Source organism: Halichoerus grypus, chromosome X, assembly GCF_964656455.1.
Source record: "Halichoerus grypus chromosome X, mHalGry1.hap1.1, whole genome shotgun sequence".
NCBI lineage: Eukaryota > Metazoa > Chordata > Mammalia > Carnivora > Phocidae > Halichoerus > Halichoerus grypus.
This window is the reverse complement of record NC_135727.1, coordinates 119716960-119732923: the sequence shown is the minus strand read 5'-3', so window position 1 is coordinate 119732923 and position 15964 is coordinate 119716960. Positions and strand designations below refer to the sequence as shown.

General features: G+C 42.4%; 1 protein-coding gene and 1 long non-coding RNA gene across 3 annotated transcripts in view; one reads left to right on the top strand and one right to left on the bottom strand.

Moving 5' to 3' along the window:
- The window catches only part of GRPR (gastrin releasing peptide receptor), a 31569-nt gene extending 18288 nt beyond the window's left edge, over nt 1–13281 (top strand). The window contains exons 2-3 of the mRNA XM_078064971.1: nt 8907–9258; nt 10829–13281. Of these exons, the coding sequence (XP_077921097.1) occupies nt 8907–9258; nt 10829–11218 (742 nt within the window). The 3' untranslated portion in view covers nt 11219–13281. The remainder of the gene's footprint in view (nt 1–8906; nt 9259–10828) is intronic.
- LOC118553292 (uncharacterized) overlaps nt 1–15964 on the bottom strand; it is a 383189-nt gene that overhangs the window by 32211 nt on the left and 335014 nt on the right. Inside the window, exon 4 of one of the 2 annotated variants that reach the window (XR_013444732.1) lies at nt 1232–1323. The exons of the other annotated variant lie outside the window; for it this stretch is intronic. This is a non-coding gene — a long non-coding RNA (uncharacterized LOC118553292). Of the gene's footprint in view, nt 1–1231; nt 1324–15964 lie in introns of those variants that run through there. 2 annotated transcript variants of the gene reach the window in all.

Below are 15964 nucleotides of genomic sequence, written 5' to 3'. Positions count from 1 at the left end.
ACCCTGGAGCACGGGTGATTTTTCTCTGTCTTTGTGATTCTTCCCTGTTCTCTATCTTCTATGTTACTCGGTCGAGCAAATGCAGGCCATGTCTAACTACAACTCGCAAGTGGGATTTATAAACGTTCTTCAAACTTTTGAGCTCATAAATTGCTGAAACAGTCTAACAAGTTATAAATATATGTTCTTCCCTCCGTAACAGTTTTTGAGGAATGGCCTACGAACAGCTTGTGGCAGGATATGTGCGCGGCGACTGAAATGGAACCGGGTGACTGCTCCCCTTTGTCATTTGAAACATACCCGCTGGCAACTGTAATATTTCATCCTGCTTATACCCCTCCTGACAAATTCCTTTACAGGATTAGCACTGAGCTTTGGAATTAGGTCATCCTGCTGAAACCCGTTTGGGGCCCAAGCATCAATATTTGCCCAACTCCTTCCACCAGGGCACCATGAGATGTCCAACAATTGTTTTGCAGCTCTCTTTCCATTTTATACCTCAGCCTCTGCATCCCTCGTAGCCCAGAAACAGTACCTGCACTTCTGAACCTTCTCCACATCAGCACCCCTTTCTCCAGCCCTGTGCCGGCCTCTGGATTTTAGAGCTTCCCTGACGCCGTTTTCAGCTTGGCTCCCAATGTCTCATTCAGATGGCCTCTTGAGGCCCTGCAGCCTCTGACTTTATGAAAGAGCTCAGACCTCCCTCTAGGCCCAGGCCACAGGGAACTTCAGGGTGTGTATATGGCAGTGAAAGATGCAGGAGATTCAGTGTAAAAGACTCAAGGAAGGAAGGAATTTTGTGTTTGCCTAGAACCACTGTGTTTTCATCAGATAGAGCAGGTGGGGAACAGACATTCTAATACATTTTTTGTGTTTCTCCCTTAATTTCAATACCAGCAAAAGGGGGCAGATTTTGCCACCCCAACATGTGCCTCTTTGGCATAAGGATGACTTTAGGCTGATTATTTTTTAAGAAACAGCAGACACAGGACAGGCTCTGAAAATCCTAATCAAAGTTACCCTTTTGTAAGAGACACTGACATTTATAAGGTAAATCTCCATCTGTGAGGACTGCAAAGTGGGGTTCATGCCCTCCAGGAGAGGTGCAACCTGATCTCACAGGTAAGGGAGGAAAGTGTCAAAACTTCTATTTATATTGATTTTTATTTAAAAATAAAGATGAATTAAACGTTAGTAATATGTAGTGGTTTAAACTGAGGCTCACTCTCTACCTGAGTCCACATCAGAGGATCCCTTATCATTCTTCCCTGCACCTTCAGGTTTTGGAGAGGCTTCAAATGGATAAGTGGCTTTAAAATATTCCTGCAAAACAAAACCCCACAGATTGTCAATGATACTAAAATTGCAAGCCCGAGAGAACAATATGAATATAACAAAGAAGACAGTTCCCCCATTCCTGGTATAGGCACTAATCAGATATGACACATTCAATCACATTAGAATGATAATAAAGTTTTTCTGATAACACACAGGTTGACAGTTAATAAAATAGAATAAACTATATAACACATTATTATTTTTTTTATATAAGTAGGCTCCACGCCCAGCATGGAGCCCAGCATGGGGCTTGAACTCGCAACCCTGAGATCAAGACCTGAGCTGAGCCAATCAGGTGCCCCTAACACATTATTTTGAATTTGTTATTTTACTGTTAATCTCTTTTTTTAGTTTATCTTTTTAAAATTCTATATTTTAGCATGTTCTCTCCCTTGCTTGTGAACTTCTGTATAATACCCACCCACACTCAACAATTAACATCTCCTAGACTTTGTTCTTGCTCTACGGTGCACATGTGTGTGGGTGTGGGTGGGTGTACACACACATTTGTTTGCTTGTTTTGTTTTATTCTGTTGAACTCTGGAAAGTAAGGTGCAAATATCCTGAGTATTTCAGTGTGTATTCCCTAAGAACATGGACACTCTTCTGCAGAACCCCAATACCATTATCACACCTAATGAAATTAACAATAATTCCTTAATACCATCTGATATGTAATCACATTTCCCCCATTTTCAAAAAAAAAAAAAAAGTAATTTATTACTTTAGAAAAAAAAATCCAGGATCAAATTAAGGCATATGCATTGCATTTGGTTGTTATAGTTCTCTTTTTTCCCAGTCCTACTGAGATACAAGTGACACATAACGTTGTATAAGTTTAAGATGCATAACATAATAATTTGCTGTATGTACATATTGTGAAAAGGGTTACTTGTTATATCTCTTTTATCTCCTTTAAGGTATTAACAGTAGCTCCCCTATATTCTTCTAAAAAAACGGTGTTGACTGTTTTGATGAATCTAAGCGAGTTATCTTGTAGAATGTGCCAGAATTGGATTTGTCTGATTGTTTTCCTCATATACAGATTCAGGTTAAAAATTTTGGGCAAGATGACTGCATAAGCAATGTTGTGTTCTTCCCATTGCATTTTATCAGGAGGCACATGATCTCAGATGGTCCCATTATTGGTGATGCTAAATTTAATCTGGGCCAAATTATGAATTTCACGGGCCCTTGGCACTTTTACCTTCATGGGACCCTTTCTCCATAAAAAAAAGTTGAGAATTATATTTTATAATTATATCAGCATAAAGATAAATATAATCCAAGATGGATTATATTCATTTTTTTCTTCTCATTTTAAAAGAAACTGAAACACTTTTCAAAACCCCTAAAAGTATCGTGGGCCATAGGCCTTGTGCCTACTCTAACTAGTAGAGAAGTTCACCCTGGATTTGACCACCTGGTTAAAGGAGTGACTTCTGGACCTCCCCAACATAAAGGTACATCTTCCTCTTTGCAATTAGATAGTAGTCTATGGGGAGACTCTTTGAGACTATGTGAATATCCTGTTCCCCTAAAACCTCTCCCTCAGTGGTTTTATCATTTTTGCTGGAATCACTGATTACACTGAAGACTGCAGTTATTATCTCCTGTGGAGGGATGAGAATACTGAAGTGCAGAGTCCATGATTTGTCCAAGACCATAAATCTACTTGGTAGATTCACCATTAGGAACCAGATCTCTGCTCCCAAGTCCACATTAGAGGCTAGAGAAAACCAGAGTATATCAAGGAGTGAAAAAGAGCATTGGAGTTATTCGGCCTGGAGAGAACAGAAAAGGAGAACTGTAATCTGTTACTTAAAGATAATGGTTGGATGCGCACCAAGGACCAGCAAGTTCTCCATTGGCAGAGTAATAGCTCAAAGGGAGATAAAATGCCATTGCTCTGGATTATAGTCATTTTACAAGTCAGCTAATAATCGCCTCACATTTCTTCAGAAAAGTTCCTGGCGTTATTCTCAGGAGAAAATAAAGCCGATGTTTAATAGCCTCGTCAAGGGCGCCTGGGTGGCTCAGATGGTTAAGCGTCTGCCTTCGGCTCAGGTCATGATCCCAGGGTCCTGGGATCGAGTCCCGCATCGGGCTCCCTGCTAGGCGGGGAGGCTGCTTCTCCCTCTGCCTCTGCTTCTCTGTCTCTCTGACTCTCATGAATAAATAAATAAAACATTAAAAAAAAAATAGCCTCGTCAAATCTGATTAGGTGTTAGGATTCTAATTTAAGTGCTGACAATGTGCCAATTACCTAGAAACTAATTCCTTTAAGTTTTCTCTTCACCTCAGTCCACTCTAGGTAGTATGCATCAGGAGATTTTAAAATATTGTTATTCAACAATTCCTACAGACTTCAGTAGGTAATTATGGACAAATGAAGGCTGAAATGCTGCGTTCTTAAAAATAAATACACTGCCCATATTTGAATAAAAGACATACTCTTCTGTGGGCAAAGGTTTCCAACCCTGGGTGTGGGAGTCCGCTACTGCTACTTGCCAAAAAATCTCTTTGAGACATTAATCTTATTACACAGAATGTTTCTGACCTTTCCCATGTTTGCATAAGAAAAATGAAGCACAGATGTTTTTAGGAGTGGGAAGCAATTGTCTTGAGCCCCATAGTATCAGAGGAGTGGATTTGTCAGTCTATGGAAGAATGATTCTTACTAAATATGTAAAAGTGTATCTACTCTCATTTTTGAGAAGTCAGGAACAGGAGACACACCTGCAAGTCACATATTATTAATTAATTAGAAAGTATGCACTGAGCCTCTACTTTGAAGTAAGTGGTATGCAGAACAAGGGACCTGGAGCATTTTTAGTGATACAGAAAGAAGAGAAGAGGAACAGATGTAAGCTTCTAAGCTCAGGACATTTATTCTAATAAATAGGTAGAAAAGACATACCCATGGAAAGCTAGCAAACAATTCAAGATGGTGCATAGTAAACATAAAATGAAAAAACATCGATAATCCTATCATAAAATTAGACAGTTTAGGAGAAAGAACAGGAATTATGGAGGCCTAGATTAAGCAGCAAAAGCTTCATCAAGATGATACTTATCAACTGCAATTTGGAAGGATAGGATTCAGATGAATGGAGACTGGGACTGGCCAGAAAGAAAGGAGGAAGGCAGGAAAGTAATGGAGAATTTAGGAACAGACCATAGACTAGTCTATCTCTTATTTATCTTGCACATGGTTAAAATATGCCCAATCCCTTTTTTTTTTTAAGATTTTATTTATTTGACAGAGACACAGCGAGAGAGGGAACACAAGTGGGGGAGAGAGAACACAAGTGGGGGAGAGGGAGAAGCAGGCTTCCCGCTGAGCAGAGAGCCCAATGCGGGGCTTGATCCCAGGACGCTGGGATCATGACCTGAGCCAAAGGCAGACGCTTAACGACTGAGCCACCCAGGCGCCCCCCCAATCCCTTTCTTGACATCAAAATCTTTTACTTCCAGCATCTGTTATTGACTAACTACATCCTCTCATTTTTTCAGTTTAAATGCTTAAGAGAAAGAGAGGCTCTACTATTTAGTAGCTGGTCAGGCAGTTCACTGGCTGGTTTAGGTTAAGTATCCACCCCAGTCCAACTAGCCATCACTCCTAAACAAGAACTCCCCCCCCTCCCGCCCCCACCAGAGGTGTCTCCCTGCATTGGGAGCTCTGGGGAGAGCTATCTAAACCAGAAGAAGAAATAGACTGACATGTCCCATGCTCTATAGAACCATTAGACTTCCAGGGACCATTTGGTGTGTTCCATACACATTTGGGAAACAACTTCTGGTCTGTTTCTCTGCTTCTAAGGATTTCCCCAGAGCTTTCTTCTGAAAGAGCTATGATATCCTGAAAGGAGTTGGTCCTCAATCAAATGCTGACTCTACCACTTCTGAAAGTGAGCTTCCGTTTGTCACCTGTAGAATGAGGATAATAGCACCCATCTGTTGTCTGGACATAAATGAGATAATGCAGATGCTAGTCTCTGCTTGGCACAAAGCAAGAACTTAGTAAATGGGATTTCTTTAATTACTTTTGATATTTTATGAATATTCCATAACAGAAAATTATTTGCAGTGCATTTTTACTTATTTTTTAATTACACAAGTGATATATGAATGTATCTGAATATTTAAAAGCAATTCCTAGACATTATATTAATTCAGTGTAAATATATTCACGGTAGGGCGCCTGGGTGGCTCAGTTGGTTAAGCGACTGCCTTCGGCTCAGGTCATGATCCTGGAGTCCCGGGATCGAGTCCCGCATCGGGCTCCCTGCTCAGCAGGGAGTCTGCTTCTCCCTCTGACCCTCCCCCCTCTCATGTGCTCTCTCTCTCTCCTCTCATCCTCTCTCAAATAAATAAATAAAATCTTTAAAATATATATATATATATATATTCACGGTAAATATTTTAGGGTGTGTTTTTAATAAAAAGTCTTTTTAAAAACACAGAACCACAATACCATTTTTAAAACACAGAACCACAATACCTAGTATATTAAAAATAATTCCTTAATATCACTAGTACTAAATCTATATTTGGTTTTCCTCAATAGTCTCAAAAGTATCTTTTTATGGTTGTTTGATTTGAATCAAAATCCAAAAGGAGTCCACACATTGCACTTAATATGTATTACACATCCCAGTAGGTCTATAACCATTCTCCTTCCTTTTTAAAAAATTTTTTTCTCCTTTTCTATGCCATGTATTTGTAGGGGAAAAAAATGGAGTCATTCCTGTAGAATTTTCCAATTTGGGATTTGACTGTATCTTCATCATTTAGCAGATTCTTTTATCCCTACGTTTCCTGAAAACTGGTACATAGATATAGAGGCTTAGTTAGATTCAAATTATTTTTCTGGCAAAACTAGAAAACTGTAATATTTTATACTATCTTTTATGTTTAAAAGTTATGAATTTGAAATAGCAGCTCAACAGTTCCCATGGCATTTTGCACTTAGAGGAGTACAAGGTTCCCAAGAGAAAAGGAGGTAAGCCATTCACTCTGGTTTCTGCCTCATGCAGAAATGAGTCACTCATGCAGGAGTGAATCACCTTCACTTGGAGAATTAACGGTACTTATGACTGCTTTCTGTCAGAAAACGCAGATGGAAGTCATAATTACTACTTTATCTGTAATTGATTTATCAGAGATAGCTTTAGTCATATACATCTTTGGCTGAAGATGTTCACGTACCTTTAATTAAAGATATAAATTCCTTGCCTACATTCTAAACTAGGAACAAAAATGTCTGAGATGACTAGTGAGTAGAGAAAGTGCCAGAAGAAAATAAAACTTCCTTCGAAATTTTTATGTTTTTCTGTAATTGTTTAAAATGAATCAATATAACCTATGGATGGAAAAAGCAAACTGAGGTACACTGAAGCAGGACTATAGTATTGTTCTGGAGTGCTGGGGATGCCCATTAAATAAGAGCCCTCTCTTCTCTACCTGTGTTAGGAACAGAGAGCTAGATAAAGAAATCAAGAACAATAAAAATAATTTCTTCCATGCCTGATAAAGCTATTTGGAGAAGTGACTTAGGTCCACAGCAATAATGAACTTGCAAACACCTGATCTCCTACATTACATGTGCCATTCCCCTAGTCAGGGACAACCATAGGCCTCTCTGAGCCCAGAGTACATGCCAGATTCTTTTTCTCAAACTCACCTCTTAATAACTCACTCCCCTTTCCCTGGAGGGAGGCAGAAAGTGAGTGAGGAATCAGGGTGCAGCAAAGAGTGGTAACTCAATGGAAGTTTAATCAACATGGAAGTAAGGGGAAACAAGTGTTCCCCCATCACTAAAGTCCATCATATAAAAGAGTATCAGTGGTAGAACCAGTTTTAACACAGCATTTTCAGCAATGAACACCCTCACATTTAGTTGGTCCCAACACACATCAACTTCCCCACTATCGCAGCTCATGTTCAACTGAACAAATATTTGTGGAGTGTGCGCAGATCACAGTGCTGGCAGATGCCAAGATGAAGACACTCTTTGCCCACCAGAGGCTCATCCTCTAGTGGGTTCTCAGACAAGTGCACACAAAACTGGTGTGCACCCCACTGTGCTAGGTGTTGTACGGGGAGTTGTGGCAGACATTGAGATGCTCTGCTCAGACCTCCCTTGAAGAAAAGATTCACTATCCAGCTGCAGGGACTGTGGTGAGCTGACAGCCTCCAGTTGTTGGTTCCTTCAGAGTCCACTTCTGCTTTCAAGCTATGGTCAATGCTCTTCTTGGACAGTTCCTCAGTTCCTGCTCAGTGACTAAACCAGATAGTAACTAAGGTCACACTCTTTTTGGGTGGCCCCAGCCCATGACTAGCAAAGTGGTGATATAAGGGCCTGGCCATTTCCACCCAAGACAGGACTCCTCCGCTGGGCAATCTCTGTTACCAAGCTCCCCATTAGGCTGGCATAAGGTGACCAGCTGTCCTGGTTTGCTGGGACTGAGAGATTTCCCAGGATGTAGGACTTTCAGTGCTAAAATTGGGCAATTTCCAGACAAATTAGGATGGCTGGTCACTTTCACTGGTGTAGACCTTGTCAGGTCTGCCTCAGGGTCTGACAGCTCCCTTCCATCCAATCTTGTGTCCTTCCCTTTGCCTCTCACAGGTATTACTCCCCAATAAACTTTTTGTCCTCCTGGTTTCATCTCAGTGTCTGCTTCCCAGAGCATCCAAGACAGGGGCCCATATAGCACAGAACCCAGGAGGGACCTGAATACTGCAAGAGATGAGACTGAAAGAGAGAAGGAGGGCAGGGGAAGATTAATTTGACAATTACGGGGATGCTCCTGGTATAACTTTTTCAGTGGGCTATTTGTCCTGCACCCTTTGAAAAAGCGAAGAGGCATATGTAAATACTCAGACTTCAGGTTCCCTAAGAGGCATTTGAATACTCAAAACGAAGGCTTTGCCAAAACAAACAAATAAACAAACCCAACCTTCTTGTCCCTGTGTCCTTCTTTAGTTTTTTTAAAAGATTTATTTATTTGAGAGAGAGAGAGAAAGAGTGCGAGTGGGGGGAGGGGCAGAGGGAGAGGGAGAGAGAATCTCAAGCAGACTCTGCCCGTGCTGAGTGTGGAAACTGACTCGGGGCTCGATCCCATGACCCTGAGATCATGACCTGAGTCGAAACCAAGGGTCAGACGCTTAACCCACTGAGCCACCCAGGTGCCCCCCCACCGTGTCCTTCTTTAAACATGCTTGTTACTAATTTCTATGATTTAAGAAGAAAAATGAAAGGAGCTTCAGCTTTTCTGCAAAGTATTCTTAAACTCAGGAGAGATTGTGGGTGAAGAAATGGGAACACATCCTTCAGAGCCAGGACTAGGATAAGGAGAGCAAGGTACTCAGGTATAACATTTAGGGAGGCCCTCATTGTCATGGTTGTGTGAGTACGGAGTCCGCACCTGCATGAACCTGAGAGTGAGCACCTCCTTAAATAGTGCACCCAGCTGCCTGGCTTGCCTCACCCTAGTCCCAGCCCTGGCATCCATAATAGTATTAGGCAACTTACACACTACATTGGCTCTTTCCTGCCCCAGGTACAAAGCCATCGTCCGGCCAATGGATATCCAGGCCTCTCACGCTCTGATGAAGATCTGCCTCAAAGCTGCATTGATCTGGATTATCTCCATGCTTTTGGCCATCCCGGAGGCTGTGTTTTCTGATCTACATCCCTTCCATGAGGAAAGCACCAACCAGACCTTCATTAGCTGTGCCCCATACCCACACTCTAATGAGCTGCACCCCAAAATTCACTCCATGGCTTCCTTCCTGGTCTTCTACATCATCCCGCTGTCGATTATCTCTGTCTACTACTACTTCATTGCTAGAAATCTGATCCAGAGTGCTTACAATCTGCCTGTGGAAGGGAATATACATGTCAAGAAGCAGGTGGGTGCTTAGGATTGATTCCTTTCCTCTTTAGGGCTTGGATCTCTTCTGCACGCCACTGGCAAGTACATTATTTAGGTGGTCACGTCACCTCATTCTGCAATTAGAGGAGGTGGGTGATGGTAAATGGAAACTCCTAACCACAGAAGCCCAGGAATTCAGGTGTTTATAATCTTGTTCTCTTACTAAAGACCTAAGCTAGGGAGGTGTGGAGAATCTGAAAGATTTGAAGGATGGGTTTCTTTTTGAGAACTATCTGAAAAAGTATTGTTAACAAAATAAAATATTGAGACTCATAGGGATGTGACGTCTTTAAACTCCAGTCACATTGTTTGGATAGGAAGAGAGTTACCACATGGGGACAAAGCAGAGGGAGCAGGAAAATAAGGCTGGTTGAAGAAACAGAAGTAGTTTGATTAAGACAGGCTCACACTGATTTGGGTTCAAATCCAGACTTAATGACTAACTCACTCTCTCTGAACCTCAGTTCTGTTACCCATGATATAGGGTGATAACCCCACTATTGTAAGGCTGTGTGACGATTAAAAGAGCATATGTGTGACCTAGAATGCCCAGAATGCAGAATGCCCTCCGTATGTGTTAGACTCCCTCCGCCCTCCCCCATAACGCTGCATAATTTCAAACTTCAGGTATGAATAGCAGAAACCAGGGGCTCCAGCTTTCTCCTCTTTGTCAGTGCTTGCTTTCTAATCCAAATGTAGATCATGTGGGATTTATGATGGAAAAAGTAGAAAGACTCCCCATCCGTTTAAAGGTACAGCTGACTCAGTTGGTCGCTTCACCCTATAAAGTTCCTTTTTTTTTTTTTTTGCCTCAATTACGAGAGTAGCAGTTCTCAGTGAAACGGTCTCCATATTTGAAAGACCTCTCAATAGCGAACATCCACTGTACCTCAAATTCTTTAATAAGAAAGATGTTTCCCCTTTGCAGAAGTGGCAGAGGGTGTTGGGAGCAAAAGGAGATGCTCAGCCCACTTTGTCTAAGGACCTTCCTGTATAGTATAGCCCAGAAATAACTTGAGATTAAAAAATAATAATAATAGGAAGTTATTTTGGTTTGGCCAATGAGAAAGAACAAAGCTGGCTGCTTTTTTTGAGCATCAGAGGAAATAAGAAATGATTAACTGTGGAGCCAAGAAAGATATGAAGTCATAGGGCTGATAAACTGCACCAGTGTTCTCCTGAGGAAAAAGAGGTCGCTTACTAAAATTTCATTGTGCAAGCCATTCAAGCATGTAATCAACTTTGTTTAAAGATCTGTTCTCAGTGGCACGTTCTAACTATATTCTACTTCATGGATTTCTGCTTCCTGGCTTTTCCATTTCTGTGTTTCTGACTTTCCCCCTTTTATGCCATCTGTTTCTGTTGCTTTCCTCTCGTTTTATCGGATGTTCTCTTGTCCTCTTTCTCCTGTTGAACTCTTTTTCTGTGGCTTTGTGAGCTCATCTATTTCCCCAATTCTTTTTCCCTGTCTGAATCTTTGTCTCTCTGCATTCATCCCACACCGTCCCTTGGTCCCTCTGTCTCCATGTGTGTGACTCTCTCGTTAGATTGAATCCCGGAAGCGCCTTGCCAAGACAGTGCTGGTGTTCGTGGGCCTCTTTGCCTTCTGCTGGCTCCCCAACCACATCATCTACCTGTACCGCTCCTACCACTACTCTGAGGTAGACACCTCCATGCTCCACTTCATCACCAGCATCTGCGCCCGCCTCCTGGCCTTCACCAACTCCTGTGTGAACCCTTTCGCCCTCTACCTGCTGAGCAAGAGTTTCAGGAAACAATTCAACACCCAGCTCCTCTGTTGTCGGCCTGGCCTGATGACCCGCTCTCATAGCACCGGCAGAAGTACCACCTGCATGACCTCCTTCAAGAGCACCAACCCCTCTGTGGCCACCTTCAGCCTCATCAATGGAAACATCTGTCATGAAGGGTACGTCTAGGCTGATCCTTGACCCTGTCACCCCAGGGGTCCCAGGTTTTGCTTTATGGCTAAAGAACCCTCACATCTGTTGTTGTCTCTATACCCTCCAAAGACCCTTTGGTAAGCTATGAGTTTGTAGGCAGGTTGCAGAGAAGCCCAAATGGATTGCTGTGATGTTTGAAAGGCGCATCGAGGCTTATGTTTTCCATTTCAACTTCTGAATGCTTCTTCTGATGTAGAGCCAACTCTCCCCTTTTTAGAAAAGGGAGTAAGAAATTATTCTTTTAAGCATCAAGCCCTGATATACGGGTATGGCCAATTAAGTCATAGAAACTATATGAGCCACCAGATTTATATAGCTGAAAAATTATACATTAAATGTCCACTTTGTGAAAGACTTCACCTTGTCATTTCTTGAAGCAGAAACTAGTGCTTTAAAAATATGATTTGAATAATTTTTCAGGAATATTTATAATCACAAACCAAGGAACTGTTTTTTACACTCCTAACATGAAAGCCAACCCTATGAAAAAGTCCCATGTATGAGGGACCATTCCCAAATTGATAACACTGGAAGCCAGTTTAAAACAAATCCCTGAGTGTTGATTGTTTTTAAAAGATGTTACTGGGGACATAGGAGAAACACTCAACACATCATTTTAAGGCAAAAATACAACCAAACACATAGACACATATACAAAGATCCGTGTGAGGCTGTGGATTGATATCTCACACTCTGAATTCTAACTCAGTGGAGATCCTTTTTGCTGTTTCCCCATTTCAATCATCCATGGCATAGTTAGTTCTACCATAGAACAGAAATCCTTGTGGGAAAAAACTGATCATACTCTCAATTCATTATTTATAAGTACATAAAGTATAGTATTTATTTTTGGTATACAGATTTTCAGCCAAATATATCTACTTAGATTTGGCTGTCCTTGTCTGCTACATTGAAGCAGTAATTTCTTATGGAAAAAAAAAGGAGGGGGGAATCACATCTGAGTGGAAACAGAAACATGTTTACATTTAACACATTTAACATATGCTTACCTAAAGTCTGTGGGAGGAAATGAATAAAATTTCAGTAATATATATTTCTGTTTGAATATGTCTAAGTCATTTACAGGGGGCTTAGCTTTCAGAACGGATTGTAAAAGAGCTACAGATACATTTTCTAGTTAAGAATAGTATTTATGCAACAGCCATGTGTAGAAAAATACAGGACTGAAATCTTGTTATTTTTCTGAGTAAAGAGATTTGACGATCTTACTTTAGAAACCCTGAACCAAGTTTTTCTTGACTCCAGGATAGGCCGATTCTGACAGACTGCAAACATGTTAACCCACTTTCAGATAAACCCAGATTCTGCAAATGTGCCCTAAGGTGTATCCCTCACATCCAAAGACGATTTTAGTTCTGGTTTTCTCTGTCCAAGTGAGAAGGAACCGTCAGCTCTCTTTTCCACAGGGCCTGTGTGAAAACACTTTCATCTCTTGATAAAAGGACGTGCTCGCTGCCTGCGGAGCTTTAGAAGTTAGCACAGAGACAGTTGTAAGGACCTGTGTTTACAGCTGTATTAGCTGGAGTGAGACCTCTTCACTTGTGTCTGCTGCATGCACCTCTATACTGTACCCACCTGCTTTCCTGGTAGTCCGCCCATAATGACACTGGACAGTTTGAAAAGCAAGACAGGCAGTGTACCTGAAAGGACCGAGATTTGTAGCTGGACATCCCAACTCTGTCTACCTATGAGTTTAGCTGTCAGCTTCCCTTCTCAACTCATTTTTTCATCTCTAGAAGGAGAGGACAGTACTAAAGTCCCTCTATTGCGAAAATCCTTTGAGTCTTATCATTGTTTCTAGTTCTGTCTCTAAAGCATTTACACAGCCCACCTGCTCACAGCTGCCCCACTTCTGCTATGTTTGCAACAACTCCTCTTGGGAGACCCTTCAACCCACCTTCTACAGTCCTGTTCACACTAGTGGGATGGAAGGAGACAGACACTGGAATAATCTGTATGAATCATGTCCCAGTAGCTTGTTATGTTTTGGAATTAAAGCTGAAAGACACATAAGAAAACATATTGCTCGATCTCCTCATTATACAAAGGGTACTTTTCCTGCTCACCTCCAACCTCCATGCACCTGTCATCATGAACTACTGCCCCACGATTTTACCCTTGGATTTCTTCAAAACTCTTGAGTATGCAGTGACTTCGTACCTAGTTAGGGGCTGCAGTGTCTGGCCTTCTGGGTACATAGTGTGACTTGCAGATCTCTGATCTACGGGCTTTCAAAGACATTTTGGGAGTAGGACTCGTCTTAATGTCTCCTTCAGGTAACATTGTGGCCTAGATTGTGTCGGTCTCCTCCCTAGCTTCTGGACAAACGGTGAGGAGACTGAAGTCTAGGTCTAGCTGTGTGTCATGAGACCAATCTTATCACCTCTTTGGGACTCCTGAATGAAAGGGCTGGAGAAGGCCTCTGCCAGCCAGTGACCCAGGACTGGTAAAACTGTTCTGTGAATCAGCTGATGGATGGACCCAAACCTTCTTATTGGGATGGACTTTGCCGGGCCCTTCTCTAGGGAAGTCAACTTCTTATTCCACCTCAAGAACCTAGAATTACGGTGAGAGACACCCCAGCCCCCACATGATATCACCTCCCTGTTAGGGCAGAGTGTGGCAGGGGCTGGAGCTAAGACATTTCACGCCTGGCTTCCAAAGATAATCAGGTTTAGCGCTTATGTCTTTGGTGAGGAAAAAAAATCAATTTTTGCTGTGGAAAACCATCTGTGTTTATTCAATTGACAGACACTACCTTTCAATCTATCTTAAATTGAGCCTCCCTGAGGCAGGCAGCTCAACAGTGATAGATGAAGCAATAAAGCAAGGCAGTCTTCCCACCAACGGCTGCTGCTGGCAGGGAAGGCACAGCTGCTGTGAGGAGCCTTATTCCCCAGCAAGGTGGTCCTCCCTGCCTGGCGCAGATGAGGCCCCTCCCTGTTGGTGATCTGATGGTTCCCCATAAGTGTGGATGGCTAAACCCTGTTCTTCTGGCTGCCCTCACTCCCCCTCACTGAACCTGGCCTTCTGCCCCATTAATGAGCCCTGGATTTCCCTCTTTGCTACACAAACCATTTGGTTTCGGGTTCATCTTGAAGGATGGCGAACCCTTAAGTAGAGAAGCAGTTTAGAGGCTGCTTCAGATGAACCAAACTCAGCTTGTTATGAAAATGCACACTGGACAGAAATAAATGAACTTGTCCATAGGATACGGGCACACCGAAGTTATAGTCTTGGTTTACGCCCAAAGTAGAGGTGGTTAGTGGTTTCAGAGTCTATTCATGTACCAAATGTCTTCTAGGAATAGAGAGTAGCTTTGTTTGGGGGCTACAAGTTGAATGACATCCTCAATCTGTGGACTAAAAGGTGGCTAAGTCACTTTCCCAAAAGCCAGATAGAAATGATCGCCCTGGGACCCTGACCATATGAGAGCTGAATGAATAGTACTCACTTCTGTGGTGGTGAGGTGGGGGTGTGGGGGTGGGGGTGGGGGTGGGGGGGGTGGCAAACTTTCTTCCATTTCTGCCCTTCACATCCAGGTCCCAGGGGAGCTGTTGTTAGAGGGTGGCTCTGAACTAACCCTGGGTTGCTGGGAGGACTAGAGCACATTTTGCACATTTGTCTAATGTTCGGCTGAATTTTCACAAAATGGATTAACAACTGAAAACAAAGAAATTATTCACTCTCCTGGGGCCAGGTTTTGTGTCAGCTATTCAAAGAAACAAAGCCCTAACAAGCTCTAGTTTATTCTGTATGTGACAGTCATTCCTCTCGGCTCCCACCTTGACAGTCCCCTCCAGCCCCCCCCCACCAACACAAACACAATAACTTTAGTATCAAACCACCTCTTATCATAACTTTGTCCTTCAAAGACACCCTTTTCTTAGGTATGGGCCAAGCATGAGCTCCAGCTGAATATATACAGCACAATCAATAAATCGCACACTGGGAACAGACTTTTCTTTTGTGAAACCACATTAGAAATGCACTCAGTGGAATTTATCTAATTTTTTAAAAATTTAAGAGCCCCTGGGTTAAAATATTACATGTCCAAGATTAATTCAAAAAATACTTTGCATTTACCTAGTGTTCATGGTCTATAAAACACTTTTACACTCATTGTCTCATCTAATCCAAGCCTTCCCTGCTGGCCAAAGAGCTGCTTAACAGTCTTTACTATGGAAATCTGTAAATGACATGTACTAGTGACCATCTATTAAAAGACCCCCGGAACTATGAGGCTGAAGCCTGCGACTACAGACGTTGAACCGTATTTGACCTCCAAAAGGGTGATCTCATATGGTCCACCGTAATCTGATCTCATTTGTAGTCACGGCCATTCTGGGATATTGAAGAACAGTGCTGATCCTCACTTTCCTAGTTGACAGGAGAGCCTGTGCCTGCAAAGTTGAGTCTGTTTAACTTGGCCTATGGCAGGGAACCAAGTCACCGTTGGTTTCCCCAGAGAGGCCTATTAGCTGGAACAGGATTCCATGTCACACTGAAGTGGAAATCTAAGAGAAGAAGGGCGGGATCCTTGGGAGCAAAAGCACAAGCCACAGAGCACACTGTGTTTGTGTGAAACCACAACGGAGTTCTGTGGCTCCGGAAGCGCCGGAAAGGGAGGGGCTCGACGTCACCAAGCACCAATGACGTGCCAAATGCAGTGCTGAGCACGTTTCTATTCTTCCTCACGAG